Source organism: Anomaloglossus baeobatrachus, chromosome 1 (genome assembly GCF_048569485.1).
Source record: "Anomaloglossus baeobatrachus isolate aAnoBae1 chromosome 1, aAnoBae1.hap1, whole genome shotgun sequence".
NCBI classification, from domain to species: domain Eukaryota; kingdom Metazoa; phylum Chordata; class Amphibia; order Anura; family Aromobatidae; genus Anomaloglossus; species Anomaloglossus baeobatrachus.
In genome coordinates this window covers 781475397-781494089 of record NC_134353.1, presented here as the reverse complement: position 1 = coordinate 781494089, position 18693 = coordinate 781475397, and the positions used below count along the sequence as shown (strand labels likewise).

The window sequence follows — 18693 nt, the reverse complement described above, 5'->3', positions numbered from 1 at the left end:
GGGAGGTGCTCCTGACATTGTATTAATGACCAAGACTCTTGCATGGCCGGCACACATTCTAACTCATAGGACTGGCACACAATATTGTGCACAAGACCTGTAGATACCTGTCAAGAAGTATAACACATTAACAACGTCCCTTATTTTGGTATCTTCTTCACCTTTTTTGAAGCTTCATGAATCCAAGTGGTTAGTTCTGTTTGTGTCATTATGAATAACATACAAAATTTGAATAATTTGATACTGCAATCAGCTCTCTCCTACTTCTTATAACCAGTTTTTAAGGGGAAGTCCACTACTTGGACAATACCTTCCACTGCAGCCAATCCGTTGGGCTACAACGCTTATATTACATAGAAATGTCCTGTGAACACCTGCAAACACAGCACTGCCATCACTGGAATGCTGGTCTGGTAGGTTGTCATTTAAAAGGAACCTGTCATTTTGGGAAACGCTATTTACTTACAAATATAGGGTTAGTTTGCAGGTAAATAGTGTTAAAATCCTCCATTTCCCTTACTAGAACAGTGACTACAAGGAGAAAAGGGAGTGGTTAAAGGAGTATTAGTTATTCGTGATGCCACCTTTGGTTAGCGGCAAGGTATGGGAGCCGCCGCTGCAGGGTTGATGTCCGCTGGGGCTGATGGTGATTCAGCTCGGGTGTTGCTTTTCCCCACAGGTAGAGCTAGGACCCAGGGAGGAGGTTGGGAGTAGTTGTCCACCGCAGTGTTAGAGCATGGGGCGCGAGAAGGATCAGACGACACAGCGGTTGCAGTTTAAGTTGAGTTGCTCCTGCCGTTAGACTGCCAGGCTCTGCTGTGATAGGCTCCAGCCAATCCCGGATAGTTCAGAGGCCAGAACCGGTGGGATGCTCTGTGAGTCCTTCCTCCCTGCGCTGTGTTGTGTGAGTCCCTGCAGTTTGAAGCTACATGGGGACCCGAGTCCTGGGGGTGGTTGTGTTCCCCATCCCATATAACAGGCAGTGCAATACCATTGATGGGGTCGCTCAATGGTCATGACTCCTGGCTCTATGTGCTGCTTTGCCCCGGGCACTGTTGTGGGCCAGAATACTTGAAATCCTCTGCCCGACAGATTCTGCTGGCAGGCCGTGAAGTGCCCACCAGCTTAGGGCTCCGCACCCTAAGATGTGCGCCGGTCCTGAGGGAGCTATGAGCTCTCCTCTCAGCGACCGTGTTCTCATGCGTCTCACTTCATTCCTGGTGGTTTCTCAACTGTCTGTATGTGTGTGTGGCTCCTTGCTCCCCTGATCAGTCGCCGCGCCCACCTGAGCACCTGAGCTAGTGGGTGGGAGGACCCAGACGATGTAGTGACCATCCTAAATGATATAAATCAGCTGGGTACCTTATAATTACAATCACCCACAGTCAAAATACAGCCCAGCAAAAATGGGTATAGGAGAGGACGCAAACAGAAAAAATACTCCTAAAACGTAGCTTTTAATAAAGTGAACTTAAAAGACCATCGGTCGAATAAAAACGTGACCATAAAAAACAATCACATGGCACTGAGTCACAAAGCTCAATCATGCCCAGTAACACATGAGGCACAGATTTGGAATTTGGATTATCTGTGCCTCATGTGTTACTGGGCATGTTTGAGCTTTGTGACCCAATGACATGTGATTGTTTTTTATGGTCACGTTTTTATACGACCGATGGTCTTTTAAGTTCACTTTATTAAAAGCTACATTTTAGGAGTATTTTTTCTGTTTGCGTCCTCTCCCATACCCATTTTTGCTGGGCTGTATTTTGACCATCCTAAATGACCCTACCCTAACCCTGTCCCGATGAGAGGGCAACAGGCTTATGTGTGTTTGTGTGTTGTGAATGAACGGCACCGACCTCCTCCTTTCCCAGGATGAATACTGCACCTCTGGTGTTGCGCAGCACCCTGTGGCGACTGAAGACTCAGGGGCGCCACACAACCACTACTCCCACACTGAGTGGTGGCTTTAACCACTCTCTGCTCTTATGACTGAAACAGGAAGGACATAAGTTTATTTTTTTCCCTGTAGGGATGTTTTATCTAAGACAGGCATTATTTCATTATTTACCCACATATTAACCCTATATTTGCAAGTACATAGTGTTTCCCAACATAGCAGGTTCCCATTAATAAGAGAATGTTTAAGTAATATACAACTCCTTTTGCAGCTGTTAACCACTACTTGGGCAACCCCTTCTAAAGAGAGAGTGAAGCACCCCAAGTAGTGGACAACCCCTTTGTAATGCTCGCCAGTGTTCTGGCAGCAAATGGGAGTGGACCCACTGGACCACAGAGAAACCTGGGCTTACCCTGATGTGGGAGGCACTTCACCAAGTGTCAGAAGGTATACACCAGAGCCTTAGATGATGAGAATGGGATTGGCTGCCGGTAGAGGGCAGTGTCCAAGACTGTGGCAGCTGACCCACAGGACAGGAACAGGCTCAGGTATGGACAGACTAGAGTCTCTAGTATGGACAGGTGCAGCTGGGATGGCTGAAGCAGGCTGGATGGCTGTTGCAGGCAGGTATAGGGGGTACAACAGGAAGGGTAGGTGTAGAAAATACCAATAATGGACACAGGGTATACAAGACCTGACAGCTAGCTAAGAAGCAGACACTAACTAACAGACTATGTTGCTCAAGCACCTCCCCTAGTGGGAAGAGGCCTTAAGTACCTAGTAGCCTATGGCAGAGAGGCACTTTGTGGATATGGCAGAGAGGCACTTTGTGGAAATGGTGTGCTTGCTCCATGAGCTTAGGGAAGGTGCGTGTGCGCCCTAAGTGCGCTCCCATGGGATCTGTGTGGCGTGCACAGGCCCTGAGAGCAGGAGACAGGAGGAGAGCACATAGAGGATCATGGAGAGGTGGGGAGAGAGTGCAGTCCGGACATGGCAAAGTATGTCAGCATCCCTGCAGCAGGAAAGAAGCAGTATAGCACAGAGACGCCAACATGGCAACTCTTTAATATATATTTGGTAGGAATATAAAATAGATGACAAGGTATGGCTGTAGCATTAGACTGCACTAAATTTCTTTGTAGTTGGATACCTTGGAGACAAAAAAGTTTACCATAGGAACTGTACACATAAATTACCTGCATATTATTTCCCAAATTTGTTTTCAAATTGCTTTTTTCTTTTAATTTTATATGCATTGGAGTAATAAAATATATTTGTAAGGTTTGAAAAAATCTATATGGCTAGTGTCAGATTATCAGGCAGAACAAGTATGTTTGGTAACCCTGATGAATAGTAGAAGTCATCATCCTGATCCTAAATCATTCCTATTTGATCTTCTTTACCTGACTGCAGGTTGTTCTCGTCAGTGTATATGTTGAATGACCCTATCACAATATATAATCTATATAATGGATTCAAGATTTTCCTACATCAATGCTAAATGCACTCTATTGACAGTACAAGTATTTTCCAACATGACCAGCCCTTTTAAAGCTGGATTTCTCACGAAGACTTGAGTAAACAGTTAGTTCAAACTAATCATGGAAATCTCTATCAGCTTATATTTATGAAGTGAAACTTTCCAAGCAATAAAATTCCTGTCATAAGATTCATATACTGCTAGAAAAATACAACAGTTATTTCATATTTTTCTCATCTTCAAGAATCGGGAAATTCGTAATAACATTTTTCTTACAATCAGAATTTCTTTGTTTTTGTAACATTAATATTGTTTGACTTTTCAGAATTAAAACAAAAAGAATATATTTTGGTTGATCCATCATCTTGATATGTGAGTCACTGTCAGGGTTGTATAGACTCTCTTACCCTGGCCGTATAATATACATTACATACTATAAAAGTCTGAGAAACCTGATCATTTTGGCAGGATCGGCCAACCATCCAATGCAAATGGGGTCTCCTAATTCTACATTGATGGAAAAAGGTAAGGAGAAGATTACTAGGGTATTTTGTTTTAATAGGATTTATGCTTTGTTACTAGGGATGGGCGAACCTGCAGATGTTTGGGTTTGGCGGGTCCAACCGGACTTAAAAAAAAAGTCTGGTTCGGGACCAGACTTGAAACAGAACATAAGCCCAGATGCCCAACCCTAAAGGCTGCTTTACACGGTACGACCGATTGTGCGATTTCACAATCGATCGTACCCGCCCCCGTCCTTTTTGCGTCACGGGCAAATCGCTGCCCGTGTCGCACAAAGTTAGTAAACCCCGTCACACATACTTACCTCTCGTGCGACCTCGCTGTGGGCGGCGAACGTCCACTTCCTGGAGTGGGAGGGACGTTCGGCGTCACAGCGACGTCACACGGGCGCCGGCCAATAGAAGCGGAGGGGCGGAGATGAGCGGGACGTAAACATCCCGCCCACCTCCCTCCTTCCACATAGAGACGGCGGCGGCCGCGGGAGGCAGGTGAGCTGCTCATCGTTCCCGTGGTGTCACACGGAGCGATGTGTGCTACCACGGAAACGATGGTCAACTAAAGTAAACGATATTATGGAACCTAACGAGCAGTACCCGACTCACGATTTGTGAGCGATACTGCGTCGCTAGGAGGTGTCACACAGGCCGGCATCGCCAGCGATGCCGGATGTGCGTCACAAAAACCGTGACCCCGACGATCTATCGCACGATAGATTGCCTGGTGTAAAGCAGCCTTAACTCTTAACACTGTTAAGCTATTGATGAAAATGCAAGCTCTGTGAAGAGAATATGTATGTTTATAGTAGTGGAGTAGGGAGGAATCGTTTAAGGCCAGCTTACCCATCTGAGCATGCTCTCATTGAGAAAAAGATTAATTTTAGCTGTGAATTAGTAGGGATGTGTGCGTGGTATGAGTTGATCAGTGTTGCTCATCTGTCCTGGATCCGGTGCCGATCCATTTCCCTTCTTCTGCAGCCAACGTGCTGCACTATCTTCAGCTTACTATGCCCTTTAAAGATGCTCAGGCAGGCTACATCCACCTGAGTACTGACTTACACTACTTTCATGTCCATACATACAGTTAGTCACTGATCCAACCCAGCTCTGCTATTCTTAGGTGCCTATAATTAACCCAAATCTACTGATCAATATACCATCCATAATTTGTATCTCATTTGAAACAATTTAGCTCTTCTGGTGTCCTCAAAGTTCATGTGCTATCCAGTATATCCAGATCTGCTGCATCAACTTCTCCAGTACTGGCTGCTCATTCAATGGCTGACATAGAGAACCCACTTCATCAAGTGAGCCCGTAACACTATAGTGAAAATGTTGGGAAATCTTTCACAGCTGTACATAGTTTTTCATTATTGCATAATGATTAAATATTGGACATTACAGTTTTAAGTTATATAATAGGACAAGAAGTGAAAAATCAGCCCTATAGATTCTCAGTCTATATGTTTTCAGAAGAATGTATTTAAACTATATTAGGGCTACCTCTCAGCTAATAGCAACTGTGTTATCATTTCATCAGTACTATAACATCTTGTATAACCGTGGAGGACCACTGGAGACCCTGGGCCGCACTCTTCAGCTGACTGCTCTCCTCTGGCCCATGGCTCACTTCTTCCATACCTTCCATTCTTGCTTACCTGACTGCTGCCTTATTTTGCATAGATTACCAAGGGAGATGGATCATACAAGCACAGCCACCTCTTTGCTGCATCAAAATAGCCTTGGAAGGGGGGGCTTCACTGGAATTATGATCCTGCAAGTCCTCCAATACCATAAATATCCAGTACACAACTAGTTAAAAGTATACCATGATTTAATTGATGTTGAGAAAGCATGACAGATCTAGCACTAATAGCAGTGTAATTGACTAGCGCTGCTATCCTTAATTGCTGTGTAGGCAGAACCATGACTCCAGTATTTATTGCACACTGTTTTTCTAGGAGAAATGCTGCTCAGATAGGTGTACATCACAGTATGGAAGATGGCAACTTTCCAATCCCTTGAAAAATGGCAGGCATGTCAGACTTAACAGCTGGACAGAGAAATATTTCACTTTAATTTGGAAGAATAAAATTGTCTTCCCAGCAGGTCTTTCTTAAATGAGTGTAACATCAAAGAAGACTGGTCTCACCAGTCAACTTCTTCTGGCTCCAGAAAGAAACTAGATGGCTGGACCATCCCAACTACATTTTTTCCTCTGCATTTTTTTTTCACAAGTAAAAATTGAGACATTTAGAGACATGTCTTAACCCCAGACTGCAGACAGATAACAGAAAGTTAATCCTCAGTCATTTACTTCTGTCAAATGAAGACCACCAGGGTGAGTGATTGACCCACTTTGTACACATGGTCTCTGTCAATCTCAAAGATAAGTAAGATTCAATGTGCATGTATGGCCGAAAGAAAAAGCTCTTATCAACTACCAGAAAATAGAATGATATAGAATATAGCTACAGCGGACTGAAAATAATACGTTATATTGTACTTTTACCTTCATAAACAAAATTTAGTAGAGCATTATTTTATGATCACTGGAACCATCGTATATTCACAAGTCGCCATATTGTAGTAAGTGGTCATTGGCACTTATTGACCACAAGACAAAAATCATGGACGTTTTTACATGTGGGTTAAATAAAAAGTCTGATAAATGTCAGATGTGCTCTTGGATATCTTTCATCTGGAGCTGATTAATATATATTTAGTACATTTCAACGTGAGTTTTAGTTTTGCTAGTATCTTCAGTGTTCTGTGGTCATAGTGTGTGAACAGGTACCTGTCATCAGGATTTAGGTCCACAAACCAACATCAATCTGTTATCCCGGAAAGTAACATGCTCCCAAAAATGTTTTTTTTTCTGCCAGGTGTGGCATAATAGACAAAAAGAAGTTTGAAGGCTACATTTCCAAACCTGCATACAATCTTAGGTATATTATCATAGGCCACCCACAATAGAATCTGGAGCAGATGAAGCAGAGCTAGCACACCTCGTTCCACTGCATATGCAAAGATGTGATTTGTGATGATGCACATGTACGGTAGGATGTTAACCAAACCAGGAGGAAGACTGACCAGCCTGACTTATATGATGAAACGCTCCACCTCTCTTACTGTATATACAGATATGGGATGAAAGCCTTTAAATAGGTTTTCCACTACTAATGTGATCCCCTTTCTTTTATCCTTACTCTTCTTAACTAACACTTTCCTAATATACTTTTGCTGTTCTGCTCCTGTAAGCTTATCTCTAAGACGTTCATAAATACCTTTATTGTTGTTGTGTCCTTCCAGCTGCAGATCGTAATCGGACCAACTGAGTAGGGCATATCACTAGTGGGAGCTGAGAGGAGAGTGAAGTGTGGTCTGGGCATTTGTGCAGCCCCATCCCCACCAGTGACATGGCCTTCTTAATTGATTCTCATTTGCAGCCAGAAAGATCAAAGCTACAACAAGAAAGGTATTTACGAACCTCTTAGGGGCCCTTTGCATACTACGACATCTCAAGCCGATGCTGCGATGCCGTGCGCAATAGTCCCTGCCCCCGTCGCAGCTGCGATATCATGGTGCTAGCTGGCGTAGCGAACATTATCGCTACGCCAGCTTCACATGCATTCACCTGCCCTGCGACGTCGCTCTGGCCGGCCACCCGCCTCCTTATTAAGGGGGCGGGTCATGCGGCGTCATAGCGACGTGACACGGCAGGCGGCCAATAAAAGCGGAGGGGCGGAGATGAGTGGGACGTAAACATCCCGCCCATCTCCTTCCTTCCGCATAGCTGGCGTGAGCCGCAGGACGCAGGTAGGAGATGTTCCTCGCTCCTGCGGCTTCACACAGCGATGTGTGCTGTCGCTGGAACGAGGAACAGCATCGTAACATCGGTCATTTCCAAATCATGGAAATGACCGACGCTACACCGATGATACGATTATGACGCTTTTGCGTTCATTAATCATATTAAAAAGGCTTTACACACTACGATATCGACAGCGAGGCCGGATGTGCGTCACTTTCAATTTGACCCCACCGACATCGCACCTGTGATGTCGTAATGTGCAAAGTGCCCCTTAGAGATAAGCTTACAAGGGCAGAGTAGATAGCAGACGTATATTAGGACAGTGTTATGAAGAGTTAGGACAAAAGAAAAGGAATCACATTAGTAGTGGAAAATCTCTTTAATGCTCTTTTTGTGTACAATCCACACCTTCCTGTAAGTGAAAAAAACATAATTAGGAAACTATCACCATCATGCATAACTGGTTGGTGGCAATTTAGGTTCTTATTTCTGATGATTTTTTTCATAACATATGTGTCTGCTGTTTGATCAGTCGAATTGTTTTCAAGGTAAATTAAATATTTGTCGGTTGTATTTGACTAATTTCTAACATTTGTTTTGTATATCAAAAATCCCATGATACGATGAGTCAAAGAGCTGTTGAAAGCCAAAATCCCAAGGATAAACATTCAGGTTTAACTGTAGTTGATATCCCATACCCATCTCCATGTCATACCCATAGGGGTGCAGGAAGTAATTCTTTGCAGGATTTGTGCACTTGATGGCTGTTTTTGTTTTTCGTTTGCACTGTGGGAAAAACAAGGTCACTAGTGGTTTTCTTTATCAGAGAAAAATCTTTTACTTCTAAAAAAATGTTTATTTTTATAAATAGACACAGGACTATGCAAACGTTTTAGTTAGTTGTGAAAAAAATGCTGCAAAGAAAGATTTTTTTTGATAATAGAAGTTTTAATAGCTTATATTTATTACTTTACAAAATGCAAACTAACAAATGAGAAATCTCAATTGGATCAATATTTGACATGATCGCTCTTTGCTTTAAAACAGCATCAATCCAAAGTCAGGGAGTAAGTAAGATTATAGTCAGGTATATGAGTAAACAATTATACGAAACAGTTGATAATGATCACCATTTTCATATAGAGCTGATAATATTAATATGGTAATAATAATGATGTTTACCAACATATTCTTCAGCACTTTTCAATTAAGCTGGGATATAATATAATAAAGACAATACAAAGTAACACATAGTTAAACAGTTGCAGGAGGAGTCAGGCTCGCAAGCTTATAATCTAAGAGGAAATAGGGGGAAATAAAAGGTAAAAAGAGCTTATCCTGTATGGTCCAGACATCATCGTAATAAATTGGACATTTTTAAAAGCTGCATGATCCAGTCGTCAGCCAATATTTGCAGTATTTGTCTATCTGCAGTTACCACGTGCTATTGGGTGCATGGAGGATGTGGACACAAGATGTGAAATACAGTCATTTTCTGAAACAGAAACAGTTGTGCTGGAAAGTTAAAATTGGGTTAGGAAAAGCCAAACTCTGATATGTAGGTTAGGTTGTGGAAGATAGTTTCATATCATAGGTCATACACCAAGAATGAGCAAAGTTAAAAGACACATGGTAGTTATACTGTATTAGAAAGGTGTCTCAGGCAAAAATATCAAAGCAGTCTGGGTTTTCAAGATGTACATTCTTTTGAAAAAGCCCTAAGAAGTAAGATACATTAAGGACTGTAGACGTAGTGGTCAGCCAATTGTGGTCCATAAGTTATATCTTCGGCATGGAAACAAAGCCAAGTGACTCAACTATACATGGAAAAATAGGAACTGAGGTGCTGAAAAGTGACAGCAAGTGCTTAGGAGTGATGAGTCAAAATGTGAAATATTTGGATATAGCAGAAGGTAGTTTGCTGTTCACTGTAGTGCTTGAGAGCAGTATAATAATGAGTGCCTGCAGGCAACAGTGAAGTATGGTGGGTGGAGGTAATAGAAAAGTTGCAATTATTATTCTTAGAATGGGTTACATACTAAATACAGATACAAAATACAGATATAAATTACAGTAAACAAACTAACAATTACAGACTGACACAGAGAGAAGCCCTTGCGGGCTTACAATCTACAAGATAAGAGGGAGGAGACATTAGGTTGGGGAGTTAGCAGCTCCAGTGGGGATGAGGTGGCAGGTGGCCATTGCAGGCTGTAAGCTTTCTTGAAGAGATGGGTTTCCAAGTTCCATCTGATGGTTTCAAATGTGGCAGATAATCAAACGTGTTGGGGCATAGCATTCCAGAGGATGAAGGATGTTTGTTAGAAGTATTGGAGACCATTGGGTGAAGAACAAATATGTGTGGATGAGAGAAGGAGGTTTTGGGAGGACTGGAGGTTACGTGAAGGAAGATATCGGGAGATTAGTTTGGAGCTATACGGAGGAGAAATATTATAATATAGAGGAGACAAATATGATACAGAGGAGGCAGATATCCTCTAGCATCTTTATATTGTATCAAACATAATTATGGCATCCAGAATAAAAACCTTAATTTCTCACATTCAGAAAAATTAGTTATATATTTTCATTTTAAGGGGCAGTATTTGTTGTTAATTAAAAAAGTAACTTTTGCTTGCCCAGCGAATACCTGCTGACCGATTGCCAATGATCTGTTGCTTATGTTTGGTCTCCATTTACTTCTCTGTAGCAGTCACAAGCTGTCTTTCCATGTGACCACTGGAGCTATTCACTAACCTCAACGGTGTGAGGTCATCTACCTTAGCATCACCTTAAAGGCCAGTGATTGGCTGCAGCGATCATGAGACGCCTGCAGGGAATATAGACACTGTTGCAAAGTAACTAACCAGTGGCAGTGGATTAATTAGGGATTCTTCAGGTAACTAGTGGCTACTTTATAATCTTAATTCATTTTCCATCTTTAGGCAATATATACACTGATGAGCAAAAGGGTAACATTGTTTTGAACTTTTGAGTTTCAGGCCCCATATCTCACCATCCACTACAGCTTTGAAAGTTAGACTACCTTCATTTTATATACAATCATCTTGGTATCTCATATGTAAATTTGACTTGCAACTATTTAGCAAAAGATTAGTTATGTAGATTATTGTCCTGTCACTGCATTGTTACTGTTTTGCTCCTGGTGATGAAATATTTTTTTCTTCCTGTATACTACAGATTAATTGTTCTCCCATTCCCTAATTGCTCAGTGTGTTATTAGGTTGATTCCCAAGTGAAAAGGTTACTGGTTCGAATAGAGGAGAGCAATGAACATTTCCCAGGAAAAGAGAAACAGAATTATCCAGTTCATTGATAGCAGTCTATCAGCCAAGAAAACTGCCAAACTGCATCATGTGAGGTGCCGTGACAGTTGGAATAATACAAAACGAAGTCCATTCATCCATTCAAAAGCCAAATGGTGGACGTCATTGAAATATCAGAGTCAACCAGTTGGCTCATCACAAGGTCTATTAGTTCTGGCATGACAAACATGGCAGTGGAGGTGGCTTATATAATAGTGAGATCACAGACATCCATGCAAGCACTGTGCGATGCACAATAATCAAGTCTGGAAATGGTGGCCCAAAATAAGGTGAAGAAGCCTTGACTTCATTATCGTCATAAGAAGCGTCTTCTCGAGGTTGCAAAAAAGTATGAAAAGTGGACTGTAGAAGATTGGAAATCGGTGATTTGAAGCGAGGAGATGAAAGTCAATATACTAGGCTATGGCTGATGCAAATGGGTCTGGAAGAAACAATGGAAAAAGGGCTAACAGATTGAGAAACTGAAGGAACTGTCAAGTTCAGTAGAGCAAACCTTATGATATGGGATTGTTTCATAGCCAAAGACATTGAATACTTGACCAGGATCGATGGTGATCTAAATGCAGAGCTATATGTGAGTATCCTACAAACAAGTTACTTCATACACTCGAGAATTATGGGCATGAAAAGGACAACATAGTATTTCAGCAGGGCAATGACCTGAAGCATACCTCGAAATTGGGATTCTTTTTACCACAATGGTTTCCTTGGTTTCCTCTTCTGGTAAAAGGATTCAGGAAACCACAGTAGCCAATCAGCAGCCATTGATTGGCTTCAATGGTCACCTAAAAGGAAGAGAAAACCGAGATACAGGTGGGGACACAGTACAGTATGGAGGAGTGCAGGTGGTTTGATAGGTGAGTATGTGTTATGTTTTGTTTTACCAGCACCTTGGGCAAAATAGAAATGTAGTAGACAACTCCAATGAGAACATGATATTTTGTTAGCCATGGGAAGAAATTATAGGGTGGAGCTAGATAGTGAATAGTTTTTGTACATTGCTTTATTTTGACAACCTGTACCTAGGTTATAACAGAGTATGAACATGCACCAAAAATCAGCTCACCATTAGTATATTAAGGATTCATAGTTTCCATGGACATCTGACGGGAGGCAAAAACTTTGTAACCCTAAGTTTAGAAAATGTCCAGTAATGCAGAGATAATCCCAAAATACTTACGTTTATTCCATCATGGTATAAAGTAAGGTATCAAAAAATACAGTAGCTTATGGAATGGCCTACATGTTTCGGCAGGTTATGTCTTATTCATGGACAACAGCCATATAATCCAGTTCATGCGCTCCTCATTTTTTTTAACTTTTTCTAAGTTTAGCATAGATTGTAACAGATATATGAAACATGATTATTATTATTAGGATTAATAAAGTAATGGAAAGGATGTCAGAAGATGTTAATTAACTAAGACTGTTCTTGTAATGTCTATTAATCAGATGAATGACAAAAAAGACAGATATTTTCAAAATATTCTGCAGATAATTAAATATCTTTCTGAATTGCTCCTATAGTTAAGATAATGACAATCTTTCAGACTCCAAATCTAATTTTGGACTGTCTCCAATCAGGGATTAGCAAATCTATTTGCCCAAACATCAAAGTACTACATGTACACAAAGTGGTCAGTAATTCCAACCTAAGAAGCTAAAGTCATCCTCCAGAAGATACTTGTCAAAAGCTGTGATGATAGTACAAATGCAGACTGAAAATGGACTATTGTCTACATACCAGTACGAGTATATCAATCATACAATATAGTAGTACTCACCATTCAGGTTGTTTAATAGTTTTATATACCTCTGATAAACTGCATTTTATTTGCATTTATTGAAGTTTTAGGAAAAGCAGAAAATAAGACCCACAAGATATCCAAAGTATCTATCTATCTATCTATCTATCTATCTATCTACGTATCTATCTATCTATCTATCTATCTACGTATCTATCTATCTATCTATCTATCTATCTACGTATCTATCTATCTATCTATCTATCTATCTATCTATCTACGTATCTATCTATTGCTTCCATGGTCAGAACATCTCAGGAAGTACTCCACAAATTAATATTTTCTCATAGGTCTGTTATTTAATGACTTTACATATTTTCAACATAAGGGTAGTTTATCCATCCTTGACTTCCTCTACGAAGTTAATTCAGTTAATCAAAATGTGTGCTACTCGTGTGGAAAGTTAAAGAGAGAAGAGGTATGACTACTCAAAATAAAAAGTGAAGCTATTTTAAAAAGATATAATAAGAATGTGCTTTAAACATCCAACATGGCTGATCCTTCAATTTCTGTGAAAATGAATAGCTAAATTAATTACCCTAGTTAATTGTTGATAGAGCTGGTATTATACCCCATATGTTATGTCTATAATAGTCTCTAATGCTAGTACTGAATGCTAGAGGCCTGTTGGTATTGTATTAATATTCATTCATCTTGGTCACTCTTCACCCAGGTCAAAAGCTCTATTCATCATCATAGCCTTGTGTCTTAATACTCTGTCCTAGGCAAAGTGACTTGATAGCAGTCTCCTTCATTCCTAGCAGTTTGGGCACATGCAATTGTTGTCTCCTTTCCCAGGTATGCACTTACATTCAACTCAACAGAACCTGGATTTAGCATTGATATCTTTAGTTTTAGGCAGTTTATCAACATAAAATATAACTATAGTTTCCTATAGTTTAATGGTCACTACTAGATCATATATAGCTAAGAATTGGATGGTTAGAAGTATGGTAGAGTTGACTAACTATATCCTTAAGAATTAAGGGATGAAACTGATCATTGCTAATAAGATTGTGAGTCATTGAAAAAATATTTGATTAAAGACAAAAATGGATAAATAATTGGACTCTATTCTGCTAGAAATGTGAGGCATCTGTACTTGAGCAATTTACCAGTTAGATTAGTAGATTATAGAAATAACTAAACAGAAGGCAGTGTGTGCGTATGTGAGTTGCACCCCAGCCTCAAAACCTCGTCCATGTCCAATAGACATCCTCTCAAAATCTCAACAGTTTTCTAATGAGCAGTATGGTAAAGTATCTTTGTATTGTATAAGGTTTCAACCATCGAGGACTCAATCCTTATTTTTTTTATTGATCAATAGGAGTTTAAAAGAGAAATGAAACCAGATTATGCAGAATACCATATTAAACAATTAATTAATGGCACATTCTAGTAGCTTTGACAAATCAGACATAAATAGATGTCATAATTGTTGATGCAAAAGTTTACACGCCATATTGTTATTTAGTGGAATATTGCTGTGTGTGTGTGTGTGTATGTGTGTGTATGTGTGTGTGTGTGTGTGTGTGTGTGTGTGTGTGTGTGTGTATGTAAGAAAATAATTAGCTACTTTCCTTGGGCTTACTTATATTACTTCACTATGACTTGGGGTTAGCTGTACCACATTTATCATAACACAGATTAGCTGGCAATAACGTTTAAGATTCAGATTATGGCTGAGCTAAACCTCAGGAATACCCTCATGTTTGTAAAGTCAATGTTATGATAATGTAATAATTGAATGTATGTGTGGTATTTGCTGATGCAAGGAGAATTTTGAAGGAATATTTCCAATTTATATGAACTGTTGGCTGTATGATAGGAGGGCACATACAACCCATACATCCATTCTTCAGAGGAACATTTGTTGAATTTCAGTGAATCACTGTAAGAAAACTAGTAAAACAATGTTTGTGTGATATTTAATGTCTTTGGACTATCCTATATATCCTCTGAAGGAAGATGTTTTCCATATAATGACTAGCACCTTGGCTTTAATGCTTGTCCTATACAATAGGATCCAGCCACACCATGCTGTGACTCAGGCATCAGCAAGAACCGTTAAACTGTAGACATTACTGACCAAGTGATATGGCCAATCATTAATATTTCTGAAGGCTGCCATGCAATAAGCTGATAATTTTAGCATGATCAGACAATGTTCTGATCTGTCATGATTAAATTCTGAAGGAGATAATTCCCTGTGTCTACTGGCATTCTACCCCTCTTCATATGGCATTCTTGTAGAGCAGGCAGAAGAAATATCTGGTGGCTGATCGAGCATTTGTCTGGTCACCTTGTTATGTTTATGATCAGAAAACTCTGAACTTGGCTTTCATCATATAATTAGGTAATCCTGATTATTGTATTGTTGGACACAATAGCACAATGTGTGACCTTATATTCAGTTTTAGCTAAGACTACAATACTAGTACTTTAACCCCTTAACGACCCATGACGTACTGGGTACCTCATGGATCGTGTGCCGGTAAGCCCCGCCCCCTGCCGCCGGCAGGCGGCGGCGATCCGCGCACATATCAGCTGTTATCAACAGCTGACATGTGTGCCTGCTAGCCGCGGGTGGAATCGCTTCCACCCGCGGCCATTAACCCCTTACATTTCGCTGCCAAAATCTGGCAGCGATATGTATATGGGCGCCGCCATGACAGTCACTTACCGCGCCCCCACCGGAAGTCACGTGACATGATCACGTGACTTTCGATGGTTGCCATGGTAGCACAGGGTCATGTGATGACGCCTGTAGCTAACATGACTCACTTCCTCTTAATGCCGGAATACAGACGGCATTGAAAGTAAAGCAGCAAGTCTGCAGTTCTCAGCTCTGTAGCTGAGATCTGCAGATAGTGCACAGCGATCGGATTGCTGATCTCTATAGCCCCCTAGGGGGACTAGTAAAATAAAAAAAAAAGTAAAAAAAAAAGTTTTAAAAAATTAAAAAAAATAAAAAAACCTAAAAGTTCAAATCACCTCCCTTTCACCCCATTGAAAATGAAAGGGTTAAAAAAATAAAAAATATACACATATTTGATATCGCCGTGTTCAGAAATGCCCGATCTATCAAAATATAAAATCAATGAATCTGATCAGTAAACGGCGTAGCGGCAAAAAAATTCCAAACGCCAAAATTATGTTTTTTGGTCGCCGCAAATTTTGCGCAAAATACAATAACAGGCGATCAAAACGTAGCATCTTCGCGAAAATGGTACCGTTAAAAACGTCAGGTTGAGACGCAAAAAATAAGCCATTAATGAGCCTCAGATCCTGAAAAATGAGAGCGCTACGAGTTTTGGAAAATGGCGCAAAATGTGCACCACTTTTTTGGACAAGCTTGTGAATTTTTTTTAACCCCTTAGATACAAGTAAACCTATACATGTTTGATGTCTACAAACTCGCACTGACCTGAGGCATCACATAGATACCTCAGTTTTACCATATAGTGAACACAGTGAATAAAGTATCCCAAAAACTATTGTACGATCACACTTTTTTGCAATTTTTCCGCACTTGGAATTTTTTTGCTGTTTTCCAGTACACTATATGGTAAAACTTATGGTTTCATTTAAAAGTACAACTCATCCCACAAAAAAAAGCCCTTATATGGCAAGATTGATGGAAAAATAAAAAAGTTACACCTCTCGGAAGAAGGGGAGCAAAAAACAAAACGCAAAAACGGAAAGTGCCCGGGGGCTGAAGGGGTTAAAGAGGTTGTCCACTACCTTAATATTAATGACCTATCCTAATAGGTCATCAATGTATTATCGGCTGGGGTCTGACACCCGGCACTCTCACCAGTCAGCTGTTTTTGATGCGGCCACCGGCAGCCTGTAGCCGGAAATGCTCCAGTCTAGAGGTGCTCTGTCTTCTGATAGTGGCCATGGCTGGTAAGTGCACTTTTGCCTCCTATTCAAATCAACAGAAGATTGGGCAGCTCCATTACTGAGCGTTTCCAGCCACAGGATGCCACCACCAGCACCGAAAACAGCTGATCGGCAGGGATGTCGGTTATCGGACCCTAGTCAATTATGACCTATACTAAGGATAAGTCCTCAATTTTTAAGTAGTAGACAACCCCTTTAAATCACGGCTGCATCACCTTTTCAGAATTAATGTGGTAAAACTTTTTTAAGTATCACATCAACGATACCTCTCAAAATTAATGTTTTCCAATAGGACATAAATGTTTCTGTCACTTAGGTAGCATTTTCGATCTGTTTGCCATCTATTCATTAATTTCTAATTAACCCAAAGCTTTTGTCTGGCAGCTCATTACATAACCAGTATGCCAAAATATTGTGTGGGAAATAAGGGGACATCTGAGATGTTCTGTAAGTTTGTTTAATGCACCAAAGATTAGACTGATAAGACAGGATAAATTTATGCTTCATCACAAGGTGGTTCTTTCTTAAGTCAAACAACCCTTAAGATTCACAGAATCTGGTGACTAATGACAGAGTACTAACTTCCTATAAATGATATATTGAGGCACTGGTGGCCTACTGGAAAATGATTGCTGATTGTTAATAGAGATAAATCATTTATTGAACCCAAAACTTCTTCTCCTCTAGATATATGACCAAGATGGGACATTACAGCACTTTATCGATGGAGGAGAACCCAGTAAGTCAAGCTGGATGAGGTACGTCCGATGCGCCAGGCACTGCGGGGAACAGAATTTGACAGTTGTTCAGTACAGGTAATGAGCTTGAATTTATGAATCACATTCAATTCAATAATTCATTTTCAGAAAAGAACATACTAGGAACACAGATGTGTTCAGTTAGGAATGTCATAGGAATGAAAACAATGTATTTATCACACAGCATGTTTGCTAGACTTCAAAAAAACAGAAAAGCCGTTCTAATAATGACAACTGAAACATTCATTTTGGTGGAATTTTCTTCATCTCTGATGATTACAACTTATACTTAACTGGGATGTGGATCAGCAAAAGATGTAAGGAGCTATATTAGAGCAGGGATGTCAAACTCAAGGACACAAAGGGCCAAAATTAATAACTTGGACAAAGTCATGGATGAACATTTTGTAGGAAGATTGATCTTGTGCAAGCCTAGTTAGGCCTACCAGGGTCTTCTCTGCTGCTTCTCTTCCCCAGTAGCTTGTTGATTGCCTTCTGACTTAGAGGTGTATCTTCCAGCACTATATTAAATTCCTTTAGTTGTACTCTCCAGCAAATGTTCTTGCCATAATACGGATCTAGATTGCTAGGCCTTTCTTACCTGCGGTAATGGGGTTCCCGTGAAGGAGCCACGCTGAATTAGAGCTGTATGTTGTCAATAAAAAATGCTCTCATCACACAAAGTCCTTCCCTTGCCCTATATAGTCCTCCATATACTATTATGGGCCCCACATAATCCTCCATATAGTTTTATGGGACACATATAGTCCTTCATATAATGTAATAGGCCCCATATAGTCCCCCATAAAGTATTATGGACCCCAACATAAAAAAACAACTCACCTCTTCTTTAATCCCTATTGCTCCGATCTTGGCAGCGAGAGTACTGAAGTTTTTCACTGCTCAGCATAGTGGGCGCAAAATAGTGATGCTATCATGCCTGCTGTTTTGAGACGTCAGATGCAGAATGATGGGGGAGGGAGTGGACACCTTCCCTCTTCCATCATTGCTTTCAACTGTATTGGTATCCAGGATTCTGATACAGTTGAAAGTGCAATGCCGGGCATGGGGGGAGGGGGGTCAGTGCCAGCTCTTGTCATTGCAGGCCAGACAGAATCAGCCTGTGGGCCAGATTTTGCCCATGGGCCAGTGTTTGAAATAT

The 18693-nt window shown here is 40.6% G+C and overlaps 1 protein-coding gene across 2 annotated transcripts in view; it reads left to right on the top strand.

The window, feature by feature from the left end:
• Window positions 1-18693, top strand: part of PRDM6 (PR/SET domain 6) — a 214329-nt gene that overhangs the window by 140135 nt on the left and 55501 nt on the right. The window contains exon 4 of one of the 2 annotated variants that reach the window (XM_075341874.1): window positions 17461-17531. In XM_075341874.1, the coding sequence (XP_075197989.1) occupies window positions 17461-17531 (71 nt within the window). Of the gene's footprint in view, window positions 1-17460; window positions 17589-18693 lie in introns of both variants that reach the window. The other variant, XM_075341873.1, reaches the window with a different exon arrangement.